The sequence below is a fragment of the Cnephaeus nilssonii genome (assembly GCF_951640355.1).
Source record: "Cnephaeus nilssonii genome assembly, chromosome: 10".
Taxonomy (NCBI): domain Eukaryota; kingdom Metazoa; phylum Chordata; class Mammalia; order Chiroptera; family Vespertilionidae; genus Cnephaeus; species Cnephaeus nilssonii.
In genome coordinates, this window is record NC_137081.1 from 5,998,654 (window position 1) to 6,013,249 (window position 14,596).

The 14,596-nt window shown below is 43.1% G+C and overlaps 1 protein-coding gene across 1 annotated transcript in view; it reads right to left on the reverse strand.

Moving 5' to 3' along the window:
• DNAH7 (dynein axonemal heavy chain 7) overlaps positions 1 to 14,596 on the reverse strand; it is a gene marked incomplete at both ends in the record, with an annotated part of 165,773 nt that overhangs the window by 78,236 nt on the left and 72,941 nt on the right. The window contains 9 exons of the mRNA XM_079783090.1: positions 843 to 1,011; positions 1,992 to 2,147; positions 4,147 to 4,344; positions 5,274 to 5,498; positions 6,844 to 6,975; positions 7,698 to 7,874; positions 8,263 to 8,445; positions 11,303 to 11,452; positions 12,714 to 12,962. Coding sequence (XP_079639216.1) covers positions 843 to 1,011; positions 1,992 to 2,147; positions 4,147 to 4,344; positions 5,274 to 5,498; positions 6,844 to 6,975; positions 7,698 to 7,874; positions 8,263 to 8,445; positions 11,303 to 11,452; positions 12,714 to 12,962 — 1,639 coding nt within the window. The remainder of the gene's footprint in view (positions 1 to 842; positions 1,012 to 1,991; positions 2,148 to 4,146; positions 4,345 to 5,273; positions 5,499 to 6,843; positions 6,976 to 7,697; positions 7,875 to 8,262; positions 8,446 to 11,302; positions 11,453 to 12,713; positions 12,963 to 14,596) is intronic.

A 14,596-nucleotide genomic window follows, 5' to 3' on the forward strand; every position in this document is an offset into this window, starting at 1 on the left:
AGGTGGGCACGTGGCCCAACGGGCTGGCTTGCAGGGGTGGCAGGAGGCAAAGCAGAACTGAAGCCTGAGACCCAGGAGCAATAGTTTTATTTTGGGGTGGGGGTTCGGGGAGGGGGGGAAGAAAAGAGTGCTGCGAGCAATTACTGACTCAGCAAACTGTCTACACTACAGGCCAGATAAAGGTCAGAGGGTTCAGAGGTAAAACCAGAGAGATTTACAGAAGAAGTGGTATACTGAGAAAAGGAATTTTAAAAACAGAATTCCAGAGCTCAGGAGAACAACAACGAAAGCGGTCCAGGTAGGTGAGCCAAGCCATTGTGGCTATGCCAGCATACAACATTTCTCCACATAGGAATTCCTATGCATCTATGCATTTCTCTCGGAAAATGTCAAGGGTCTCTAGGGATTCATTCTTTGGCCACTTCCTACTTAAATTCCTCTTCACAGGCTGTCTAATCCAGGGACTCACGGGCCTGGGGCAAGGTTGGGGAGAGGGAAGTGGTCTCGGAAGCAAGGATGTTTCACACAGTTGAAACTTTGGTGAACAGAACAGACACGAGCTGCCCGGAGGCAAGGACAGGAAATGGGGGCCAAGTCTCACACGATGGGAGGAAAGGGGTTCAGAAGAGTTGGTGGGAGAATGGCCCCACCCAAGGCAGCCCACTCTGCAGCGCTGACCACTGGGGAACACCCCCTCGGGTCACAGCATGTACACACAGGAAGTATAGACACGGAGCATTGCCACTCAGATGGTTCCATTGGGCGTCTCTTTCTCCAGCTCTCTCTTTAGATATGGCCAGAGTGACTTCCAATCTGAATAATCACAAACTTAGAACGTGTACCTGGAGGTCCCATCGCACACATGATCTGAATGTCCACTAGCTTAATCATCGAGCAGTCTTTTAGGTCATACCAATTCCAGTGATCTAACCACTGTCTCAGCAACTCGATGGGCGGCTGAGCCCCGTACACCTCCCGAGCAGGCATATTGACGTCATCTACAAAGACAACCTGAGGATGACAAGGGAAGAGACATTAGGAAAGATCAACATCTCATTAGAGTGTCCTGCTGTGCTGACAATGCTGAGGCAAAGAATAGGGTCGTCATTTTGTAGAGTACGGGTATGGGAAGTGATGGTTTCTTTTCAAATCAAATATTATACCCCTTTGCGTCCATGTTCCCAAGGAATAGAGGGACAGTTTTCTTACTAACCTTGAAGGTTGAGTTTAGGCCTTACTAATCCTCTCATTCAATTTGTTTCTCAGTATGCCTTCCCTTTTTCCCTGGCACAACTTCAATGCATTAACATAAACAAGAAAGGCGTGCTTGTAAATGAGTATGACCTCGGGTGGGGAGAGTGTTGTTGGGACGGTGTTCTTGGTAAGGGAACACAAGTAGGTCAATTGATAACTGGGATGTCTATGGGTCTAGAAAAGCAAGCAGCAAAGACTCTGCTAAGTAAAAATGTTAATGAGAGAATTGGGAAGGTAGATAATTTCCCAGATGAATAGTCTACTTTTAATTTAAAGGGCAATCGCTTGTTTTTAATGTCAAGCTGTCTAACCTAGAATGCACATACAAATATGAACACACTTTTAATGAAATTTCTTAAACAAAATTTGTGACAAAAAACAAAAACAAAAAAAAACACAGCACAAAAACTTTAGCCCAGCCAGCATGGCTCAGTGGTTGAGTGTCAAGCTATGAACCAGGAGGTCATGGTTCAATTCCCGGTCAGGGCATAGGCCTGGGTTGTGGGCTTGATCCCCAATGTGGGGCATGCAGGAGACAGTCGGTCAATGATTCTCTCTCATCATTGATGTTTCTCTTCCCTCTCCTTTCCTCTCTGAAATCAATAAAAATGTATATATTTTAAAAACTGTACAAATAGATGCCAAGCCCCAGCATACATGGTTTCCGTGTTCTGAGTGGAGCAGCATGCATGACTAGGACCCGTGGCGGACCGTGTGTGTAGAAACAGAGTGATTACCATTTTCTTGCCCAGAGGAGGACCAAACACTCCCTTTCTTCTTTTGTCCAACTTTGACATGATGATGTTCTGAGTTTGAGCTGCTGTAGTTTGTGCTGAGAAGTTAATTAGCAGAGGCTTGTAGATTTCTTTATTGAGTTGAGTTAAAAGGAAGTTCTATGTAATAGGAAATAATAAAATGAACCATAGTTGGAATTGCGTTTTGGCATTTCAAAATAAATGAAATATATATTATGTAATGAGAGAGGGTCTTAGCCATGCACAAGGACAGGAAATCAACAGAAAGAACAGTTGCCATGTCGATGTGTGTCTCTGTTTGTCCAGGCCTCATCCATTTGGCTTCTCTGGTTTCCAAAACCAACATGTAGATTACACATCCCATCTCAATGTGGAGCCACAGGAACTGAGAGGTTAAGAAACTTCTAAGGTCTTAGGGATGGGGCAAGACTTTAGACTGCCATTTGTACCTCTCCGGATCAATGTTCTTTGTAACATAGCTTATTATCTTTCCACTTAAATACCAAGTTATCTGATTGTAAGTGAGAAAGCGTAAATAAGACAATTGTATTTTTGAAATGGAATTCACTGGAAAGTGGGTGCAATTACCATGATTGCTAATCAAGATGTTGTATTCTACCGATCATCTTGTAGAAGAAAAATGAAATAGGGAAATATTTACAATATATTAGGTAGAAAAAATCATTATGAAATAAAATGCAAAGTATGTTTTCAATTTTGTGAAAAGCAATGTTGTTTTTGCTGGGACTGAATTCGATGGGGGTACAAATGACTAAGGGCTTTGTATTTTTTCCATTCACCATGTCAAGTCTCCATTCCCTGACTCTTGATGATATCTTAGGTAAATAATTGATATCTCTGTTATTTCTTTTAAGTCCAGGCCAAACATACATCATGATTTAAAATCTCAGCCTAAACTTTTCCCTAAATAGAAAGCATTTAGATTGTAATACAGATGCCATTTCAATCTGTTGAGAAAGACTAGAGGCCCAGTGCAGTCACCTAGAATGCAGTCACCTAGAATGGAGTCATCTAGAATGCAGTCACTTAGAATGGCGTCATCTAGAATACAGTCATCTAGAATGCAGTCATCTAGAATGCAGTCACCTAGAATGGAGTCATCTAGAATGCAGTCACCTAGAATGCAGTCATCTAGAATGGAGTCACATCTAGAATAGAGTCATCTAGAATACAGTCATCTAGAATGCAGTCATCTAGAATGGAGTCATCTAGAATGGAGCCATCTAGAATGGAGTCATCTAGAATGCAGTCATCTAGAATGGAGCCATCTAGAATGCAGTCATCTAGAATGGAGTAATCTAGAATGGAGCCATCTAGAATGCAGTCATCTAGAATGGAGTAATCTAGAATGGAGCCATCTAGAATGCAGTCATCTAGAATGGAGCCATCTAGAATGCAGTCATCTAGAATGGAGGCCCAGGAAGACTTAGGCCCACTTATCTCCCACACTGTCCAGCTGACCCTGGGAAACCCTACTTGCCATTCAAAAGGCTGGGGTGCTATTGACTCATTCCAGCCAGCCTTTTCTCCTCAGAAACCTGAAACTAGAGACAAGAACTGGTCTTTGATCGATATGACCCCCTAACCTCAAGAGACCGCCTAAACAGGATGCATAAAGTAACTGAGATTTGGGGCTGCATCTGTCACAGCAGCTAGCATTTTCTTAACTGACACCCAGTGGGTATGATTCCAGGAATCATTAATAAAAATTACTACATCATTAAATTACTAAAAATCACTAAAACTTTTTAGTAAAATTACTAATTACTTATTACTACACAGTAACCATTCAGATACTAACTGATAAAATTAAATATCAAGTGTAATTAACTAAAACACCTTTTTAAGGGATATAAAATTCTTCATCCTGGACAAGCTATTTTTATTAAAATACCTTAAAAGGGACAGTAATATAGTGATATAAAATGGCATCATATATTTTTCTAAAATAAATTAATTTTCTAAAATAAATAGGCAATTACACAAAAATTATTTGTGGCTCTAACATCAAAATACTTGAGTATTTAAAAATATTAACTCTACTATTTCATGTGGCTTTAAAAAATTCTTAAAAATACCATGCACATTTTAATATGCAAATTTCTACAATACTTACAATAATGTAAGCACTCTTCCCAGTTCCTGTCGGTCCTACAAATATCGATGGCTTTTGATGGGTGGTTAACAACTCCATTAACGCCGAGTATCGAATCGTGTCCAGAGTTGGTACAATGATTTCATTAAACATCATATCTTTAGAGATTGGAGGGGCATCTGCCAATTTCTTTATCCACGGGTCCCACCTTCCTATTCCCTGTTTATAGTAAATAGCCAAATAGGGAATCTTATGTTATAAATACTTTTTAAAAATACATTTTTATTGAGTTCAGAGAGGAAGGGAGAGAGAGAGAGAGATAGAAACATCAATGGTAAGATAGAATCATTGATTGGCTGCCTCCTGCCACCCCCTCTTCCCCCATTGGGGATGGATGGAGCCTGCAACCCGGGCGTGTGCCCTGACCAGGAATAGAACCATGACCTCCTGGTTCACAGGTCAATGCTCTACCACTGAGCTATTGCGGCCCGACTGTTCTCATTTTCAAGAGAAAAAGAAGGATATAAAATTATCCATTGGGGATACAGTGTGATCCCAATTCCACGTGGATCTGTATATAGTTAAATGATATATAATCCTAAACTTGGTCCTCAAAACAGTACTTATGGGAGCTGTTACACAAAAGCAAAAAAGTAAACTAAACGAACTCCACCCAGGTTAGACTGCGCCATCTGCGTGGGAAATGCTGAGCGAGCACCACTAACCCAGCCGTGCTCACTCCCGCAGGACCCCTGAGCTCCTGGGAAATGCCAGCTGCGCCGAGAACCTCCAAGACGTGTCCTTGACCAGGAAGGCCCTAGTGCTGGAGCCCATGTCATCATATGTCATTTCGTTTAGTGAGTACGACCTGCCCATCGGGTACTGTTATTTATTCCGTTTTATTAATGAGAAAAACGAGGTTCAGGGAGATTAGATACCTAGTCCAAGGCCATAGAGAAAGAAAAGGGTTTTATTAGGACTCTGACCCAGTGTGTCTGACCTTCACAAGCCAGGGCGCCTTCCTGACTCCCTGCTGTCCCGAAAGGTAAACAGGGGTGACAGAGTGGTCACAAGGCCATTATGTGCCGCGTGTCTCAGAGCGGACCCTGCCAGGTGGGTCCTCACAAATCCTCCTTCAGAACTCTTACCTCAGTGACAAACTGATAATCATAAATTGTCTTTTTCTCAGGAAATGGGACCGTTAGTGCTTTTGAAGACGTTTGTTCGGCACCGCTCAGTATTTTAAACCTATTTCGGGTTACGTCTGAAATTGGGCCCTCCATTAGTTCTCGAAGAATCTTATTAAATTTCAACCGATCATCATCTCTACAAGAAGCACCGACGGACCATATCAACGAAAAGAGAAAAATGCCCTGTGTTGGAGAAATGAAAAGAAGGAGTGCATTAAAGAATGACTTTAATCTATCCTTGACGTGTGAATCAGATTAGCTGATTAATATCTGTGAAAGGAAATTAATAAACTGATAGACAATAGTAGGTTATCTCAAGATTTTTTAATAATTAGTTTTTTAATGAAACTGCATGTTTTATAAAAATCTTACTATCAGAGGAGATAATACAATGCAAAGTATAATTTCTAGCCAGAGTGAAAACTTAGAATGACTACTCTGGAAAATCACAAGATATTTTAAGTATATGGCAGGACCTTGATATTAAAAAGAATATTGAGATAACTTTTATAAATATAATAGAGTATTTTAATAAGGAATAATCAACCCAAAATATACATAGTATTTAAATTTAAATTTTGATACAGTGTGTTTTTTTTAAAGTAGAATAAATTCATGTTCTTTTGCTTGTCTGTTGTAATAATTCTCGGAGCACTAGTTGCCTAACTAGAACTGCCATCCGGCAAGCTTTCTTCTTACCGGACTCAGGCAGACGGGACACAGTAGATGGCAAGGCCAACCGCGAAATAGGAAAACCTGTTTTCTTGTTTCTAAATCAAATCCCCTTTTCACTGCCAATGCGAACACAGTCCTGCCTCTGCTTAGAAAGCTTATAGACTCTGCTTTTGACATTGTTCACCTACTACCAGATGACTCACCGACTGTTTCTCTCTGGAAACTAGTTGAAACCAAATTAACAATTTATTTCACAAAATATAAGCAATAAGAGTAACAGATTGACTACATGAGAAGTGTTACTACCAGCAATATAGAATTTTTATCAGAGAATATTCCAGGTCAATTGATAATTTTACTTCTATTTTACAAATGTGCTTACAGATGATATATTGTCTTGTTTTTCTCACTCCAAACATATATGTATACACACATATGCACATGTATACATATTTTAAACATTTATATCTCACAAAAAAGAGAAGAAAATTGAGGAGGGGGACAATGAATTGCTACGACCTGGCAGTTGAAAGAGAGGCAAATCGCGTTGCCAAACGGTGCCTGACATTTTGGAGAATGGTCATTTCTGAGGCTGACCAAGGGGTCCAAGATTTCCGTCACGGATCTAAGAAGGTCACTGGGCTCCACCCAAACCTCACGCTGCAACAGGACTGCCCGTCCAGGCCTTTCCCGACCAGCACCTGCGGTTGGGGCCTGACTTCCTCCTCGCTGTTCAGCCACCTCCCACTGTCCAGCCCCCAGTCCCAGGGGAAGCTGAGTTTCCTGAGTTCGGAAGCACCGGGAAAAGCATGTGATGGCTTTCCATCACGTGACCACAGGCAAAGGGCCTTACCTCGAGTAAGGAGTAAGCCTCGCGATCATTTCTCTCTCGCACTTTCACTTCATCGGCAAATTCGTCCATAAAACAGTCTATTAGATTCATTAAGGATCGGACTAAGTTTGTATCTGAAGTAGGAGATAATTCCTAAAAAAAATCAGCAAAAAAGTCTATAAAACAAATTAATTGAAACTAGGCACTAATTAAGATAGCACCAACTAATATTTATTGGACTCATTTAGTAATAACAGCCATGGTACTTATGAAAAGGTCCTATCATGACAATTCTAGTTTCACAGGCAGGGAAACTGAGGCACACATTTACTCCGTAGTCTAGAGTGTGGTAGCTGTGGGTACCACATCGGGGTAGTGTTTGTTCTGTAACCACTGAATCCCAAGTTTAAAAATTCACTGTCCCATGCTTAGTTAATTTAATCCAAGACATAGATTCCAATTTTATACCCAAAACATTAAAATTCTTTCAGAGAAGGCAATTAATTTGCTAAAAAGCTCAGTAGGAAAAAAATATTTTAAAACTACTTAAAATACAACAGTCCATTAGAAATTAGACAGCATTTTAGAGCATTTTCACCCAGATGTGGTCAGGTATGCCTTTGGGATGCTTTTTAAAGAGGAAAGATTAGCACCCAGACATTTTCTCAAACCCTCAGATGCATCACGCAAACTATTTCTGATGGAATATGTAGATGAGTAAAAATCTTTTTACTTGAATGAGCAGAAAGGTCTTAGTCAAAGCAGTGAATAAATGATTTTAATATCTAGTAGTTGACCATACAAGCAGACATTTAAGTGGGCAATTTGGACTTTCTACTTATTTTTTTAAATCTTGAAATTCTCATCCCTCTTACCTTTGTGTGCTTCCTGATAAATTCGACAGAAACAGGGACCATTCTGTCAAATAAGCTCATGAGAAATTCCTTCTGAGTAGAATTGAGCGTCGTAGGGAGGAGATTTACCCAGGACATCATCAGGGGTCTCCACCCCAGCATGTGAGGCTCCATGTAGATCATCCCACACCTGGAAACCTGCAAGAGCAACCACACTTAGCATCCAGGCAATGCCCACAGAAGAAATATGGCTTGGGACATCTGTTTCTTACAAACTCTGGGGGTGGGGGGTGGGGGGTAGAAAGCTTAATTTTATTCACTTCCATGATCTAAATTATTGTCTGACTTTATCAAATGGTCGCAGACAAAGAGGAAAAAAAACAACAAAAACACCCATCCAGACTTGAATTTGTCAAAGTACATCAACAGGTATGTCTGTTCTGGAGAATCACAGAGTCTTTCAAAATGAAGTTGACGAGCATTTTTCACTCAAAGTCAAAGTGATGCAACAATAGAAGCACCTACAGCAGAGAAGCAACACATAGCATTCCAGACGTACAAGCAGAGGTCAAGACGGAGCACTTACGGTGGCAGGAGAAGCAACTTCCAAATCCATTGGCTCAAAGATAAGATTCATTTGCGGTGACATCTGGATAATCTCTCCACTCATCAGACACAGCTTTTTGTTGTCATCCAGCACAGTGTTCATGTTCTCAATCCACACGGCATCCACCGGCCCGTCAAAGATCAGCCACTTCCTGTCTGGTGTCTGGGTTACGCACATGGCGGACGCGGGGCAAAAATGTGATGATGATAATGTGAGGAGACGGTTCAATAACATTTCAAAATAAAATGTAGCTCTCTTAAAATTAATTTCACCATGAAAATGTAAAGGCACCTTTTGAATAAAGTACATATGTGAATAAAGTATAATAAAGAACATGTAGAATAAAGTGTATATATATTATATATTATATATTATATATTATATATTATATATTATATATTATATATTATATATTATATATTATATATTATATATTATATATTATATATTATATATATATATGAAGAGAGAGAGAGAGAAACTAAAGAGACCTATACAGAGTGGGGCAAAAGTAGGTTTACAGTTTATATGGAAAATAATACAATAATTAATAAATAATAATAAACCTGTGTTTTGTGTAATCACATCTGTAAACCTAGTTTTGCCTCACACTGTATATGTCATGGACAAGACACAATATAGCATCTTTTCTTAAGATTCCATCTTTTTCAATGTTTCTGAGTTCATATATAACATGTTTTAGAAAGTATTACACGCTAAAAACATAACTGCATTTCCACTGGAGTGTCTGACTCTGTGTAGTGCTGTGTTCATGCGGGTTACTTACCCTGTGTGCGAAGTCCAATTCTGTGTTCCCTCCACACACATACAGCACACACCCTCGTGGGCTGAACTACCTCGTGGTGGTACAGGACATTAAGATCAACATCACATGCACGGTCCCACAAGGAAAACACCAGAATATTCACACATTGTCTGATGTAGTAAAGGCTCAGTCAGCATGGCCAGGCATTCGCTGGCAAGTGCAGAAACAGACTCTCCGTTCAGGGTCAGCATCTTCATGTACAGGGCAGTGCCTTGGTTCAAGGTCAGCAAGCGTGAACTTGAGTGGAAGTGTTGAGCACTTTGAGTCCATCTCAGCACGTCCTCAGTCCCCATGGCGACTGCATGAATCTGTGAGACAGGGGCCTGCCCTGGGCTCAGGCCCCCACACGCTCACACTCAGAGGCCAGCTCTGGCCGAGTGCAGGAGCGAGGAGGGGCCCATACCTCCGAGATGAACCTCCCCTCCCCTCCCCTCCCGCTGTTGGCTTCCCACACCTGTCAATCAATATTCACTTTGGAAAACACTGCCTTGTAATGGGGAGATGTGGGGCTTTGCAGTATGGAGGACCTCACTTTAACACACACACACACACACACACACACACACACACTGAGTGGCCAGATTATTATGATCTCTGAACACATAATAATCTGGCCACTCAGTGTATATCCTATATTATAAAAGGCTAATATGCAAACTGTCCCCTCAACCAGGAGTTCAACCAGCAGGCAGGCTGGCCAAGCGCCCATGTCCCCTCCCCTGGCCAGGCTGGCTGGACCCCACCCATGCACTAATTCATGCACTGGGCCTCTAATATATATATATATATTGAGTGGCCAGATTATTATGCATTCAGAGATCTCCTGACTGGGAATCGAACCCGTGACCTCTTGGTTCCTTGGCTGAAACTCAACCTCTGAGCCATGCCGGCTGGGCATAAAGGACCTCATTTTTAATTGGGCTTTACTACTCATCAGCCGTGTGCCTTTGGGTCAGCTAGGTGGCCTCCCTGAAACTCTGCAGTTATGGGTCATAAGCTTCCTGGAAGGCGTAATGTAAGCTACTACTAGTGTGTGGCTGAGTGTAAAGTGGGAGCGATCTTGTGGTCACTTCTGTATAAATAATGTAACTGCCTACATGACTCAGAGACTTCCCAGGTTAGCCCGAGGGCATCCACTGTGGCGAGAGGACCGAGACGTCGCATCCGCGGTCCCGGACCTCAGTCTGCCTTACCTGGGCCCCAGGTTTGCGTTTACCACTTTAAATGACTGGTGGCGCCTGACCCCGGCAAGGTCCCTGCTCCAGGAGTCTCCCCTTATGCTACTCATCGCCCAGCGTCCTTCAGGCAACAGAGCAGCGCTGAGGTTCGTGTGGCTCTGTTATGACACTGACTCATGAGTCGTGATCGGCTGGGTCTCCAGCGGGACAGAGAGCCCCCAGTGTAGTGTGCATGTCATCAGAAGAAAGGGAACACTCCGTGGATTGATTGCTTAAATAAAGGCCTCTAGCCCGGCCCTTCTCCTTCACGACCAGCCATGGCCAGCTATCTCCCGCATGACCACACTCTACGGAGAACCTGGTGGCATATGGCAGCCACGCAACCATGGATGGGTCTGTGAGCTCTCTGTGACAGTGGGCACCAGCCACTGGGCAGAATGGGCAGAATGAGGCAGGGGTAGGTCGTGCCCGCCCCCCCCCCCCCCTCCCAGACACAGCAGCTGCAGCCGGCACATCCCTGGTGTCTCCTGCCTTCCCCTGGTCTTCGTCACACGCTGGGGGGACGGTGTTGGAACTCTGCAACATCAGCGGCCTGCACTTTCTCCTCCAAGCACGCACGTGCATCTCACAGCCAGAGGATGGGCCAGTGCGGCCGCCCTGCGGCGGGCCCGGGAGGAGCATCCCGAGGGAGCAGAGGGAGCAGCAGGGTCCTTTGAGCCGGGGGCTCTCCGTCCTGGACCACCTAGCCCAACAAAGGAAAACCAGAGGTACCCCCTCCCCGTCCTTTGTCCTCCTGGCCGCTCCGCTCCACGCACACCACACACCGGGGCAGAGGCGCTGGCCAGCAAGGTCCCGGCCGGCCTGAGTGCGAAGTTCTTCACAGAAACGCCGCAGGCTCTGCGCTAAAGAACGTCGTGGGCTCTAAGTGTGCGTGTTTGAGACGTCCGAGAGAGTCAGAAATCGGTGAGAAGGAAACGGCACGGATTTCCAAACGTGCAAACGTGCGAGCACTTACCACCGAAGAGGCGAAGGCCCTGAAGCTGACAGCGAGGATACCGTCGGACCACTCGTGGGACACCTGGTCGAACTGCCCGTACAGCTGGCCCATGGTGACAGACTTGGGGTTCAGGACAGTGATTTGAACCTTGTTTTCTTCCATTAACCCCTTAATGGGAAAAAAAAATCAATCAATGTATTTATTTCTGTTTTGTAGAGTAGTGTCTTTATAGAAAACACCAGAGGCCCAATGCACGAAATTCGTGCAAGGGGCTCAGCCCTCGCAGCTGCGGTGGCTTGCCGTGGCCCTCACAGCCCCGGCTTTGTCCAGAAGGTCGTCCGGAAGGATGTCTGGAAGGTCGTTCGGCTGTCCAGTCTAATTAGCATATTACGCTTTTATTATTATAGATAACTGTGTATAGCAAGTGAAGCAGATGACAGAAATAACTAGGATATCATTTTCTGTAATAAATATAAATGAACTTAAGTCCCCCTGTGAAAAGAGAAAGACCATCAACCTGGATAAAATAAAAATCACACTATTTTCTCTCCATAGAATGGAACTCACAGTGACCCCCAGGGTTACAGTGAAAGACGTGGGCAGGCCCCTGAGCCAGGGACAATGTGGGTGGCAGTACTGCCCTTAGATCAGGGGACGCAGAGCACGTAAAGAACAAGCACATCACTTTACGTTGGTTGAAGGGGAGAGTGAGCAGATAATGATAACAAGCCCCAAACAGGCTATGAACACAGAAATATTTGAAGGAAAAACTATTCAAAACACAGTAGCCAGAAATGCAATATTAGTCGGAGAGTTTAAAACAGCTTCATTCCTCTAACATATAAAAGTGGACCCAACTGCAATGTGTGGGACATAAATTTTGACTAATATACTCATTATTATATACTAGAGGTCTGGTGCATAAAATTTGTGCATGGGGGAGGGGTTCCTTAGCCTGACCTGCACCCTCTCGCAATCTGCAACCCCTCAGGGGATGTCCGACTGCTGGTTTAGGCCCGATGCGAGATCAGGCCTAAACTGGCAGTTGGACATTCCTCTTGCAATCTGGGACCGCTGGCTCCTAACCGCTCACCTGCCTGCCTGATCAACCTAGCCCCTCTGCCTGCCTGATCAACCCTAACCCCTCTGTCTGCCTGCCTGATTGCCCCAAATGCTTGGTTGCCTGCCTGATTGCCCCTAACCACTAGCCTGCCTGCCTGATCACCCCTAATTGCTCGCCTGCCTGCCTGATTGCCCCGAACCACTCTGCCTTGGCCCCTGCTGCCACGCTTCGTCCAGAAGGATGTCCGGAATGATGTCCGGAAGGTCGTTCGGCTGTTTGGTCTAATTAGCATATTATGCTTTTATTATTATAGATATGCATGCACATCTTGGTTATAATAAAACAATGCACTTATAACACACTGACCTTTTCACATATATCATTTAGGGCTCCAGCTAAGACGCGATAGGCACTGGTCTTTCCTCCAAACGGTTCTCCGACAATCATGAAACCGTGGCGCACAATCATCATCTCATATATCTGGAGGATCTTCTCAGAAAAGAAACTGGTCATTTGCAAGTTCATGGCTTCACAGTTGTCCTTGATGGCCGTCAGCAAGTCATGGTAATCTGGTTTGGGCAACTTCACCCCAGGAAACAAGTCTGAAGTAATTCCCTGATGATAGATGATTTGGGGATTTACATTACATATTTGTACATTTGCTATCTATCTATCTATCGATCTGTCTGCACACACACATATACAAACACATACTTTCATACAGGTATATACACACATAAACATGATACAACTTCTCTCATCCTCACATTTAATACTGATGGAAATAAAGTCGTTAAGTAACAGTTCAACAGTATTTAACAGTTTTCTGGAGATATGGTCGACATACAATAAATTGTATATATTTTAAGTGTACAATTTGATAAGTGGAACGATCAAGTGCATCTAGACAATCACATGTCTGTCACTCCCCAAGTTTCCTGTCACCTTTTGTCATCTCCCTTCCCTTCTCTCCTCTCTGCCTCCTACCTCCACCCCCGGGTGACCGTTGACTTGCCTCTGTTGCTATTTGTATTTGCATTGTTTAGAATTTAATATAGATAAATTGTATATTATGTACTGTACTTTATTGTCTGGTTTCCTTCACCTGGCATGAAGGCTTGGAAATTCACAGGTCTCGGCACGTGTCAAGAGCTCGTGTACTGAAGTAGTCCCCTGTATTGAAGTGACCCAGTTTTTAAATCCGTCCCCCTATTGATGGAAATTTTCACTATTTCCAGTTTGGAGTTATTACAAATAAAGCTGCTGTGAACATTGGGTAGAAGTCTTTTTATGAACAAACGCTTTCATTCCTCTTGGGTGAACACCGAGGAGTGGAATGCCTGGATAGTACAGTGCGTGTGTGTTTAACGTTTTAAGAAATTGCCTGCTTTCCAAAGTAGTTATATTATTTTACATTCCCTCAGAGGGTATAAGGGTTCCAATATATGGTATGAGCAGTCCTTTTAAACTGAGACATAGAAATAGGTGTGTAACAGTATCTTATTTGGCTTCAATTTCCATTTCCAATGATTGACATTCTTGCATGTGCTAATATGCTATAGGTATATTTTCTTCAGTAAAGTGCCTGTTCAAATCTTTTGCTATTTTTAATCGGTTTATTTTCTCAATGGTAACTTTTAAGCATTCTTTAAATATTATGCATACAAGCCCTAGCCGGTTTGGCTCAGTGGATAGAGCGTCCACCTGCAGACCAAAGGGTGCCAGGCTCGATTCTGATCAAGGGCACGTACCTTGGTTGCAGGCTCCTCCCTGGCCCAGGTCCTGGTCGGGGCTCATCGGGGCTTGTGCGGGAGGCAACCAATCGATGTATTTCTCTCACATCGATATTGCTCTCTGTCTTTCCCTCTCTCTAAAAATCAATGGGAAAATATCCTTGGGTGAAAAAAATACACACACACACACACACACACACACACACAAGTCCTTCATCATATATCTAATTTGCAAGTATTTTTCCGAGTCTGTAACTTGTCTTTCATTCTTTTACCAGTATCATTCAAAGAAGAAACATTTTAATTTTGATGAGTCTATGTTAGCAATATATTATTTTATATCTTGTGCTTGTGGTGTTGTGCTTAAGACATTTCTGCTCAACCCAGTGTCACAAGGGATTTCTCCTGTTTACAGCATGTTTAAGTCAAAAAATTAGACAATGAACACAATCTGATTTTAAGGTTCATTGTACAGACTGTCATATTGGCATAAAGACGGATAAATATATCAAGGGA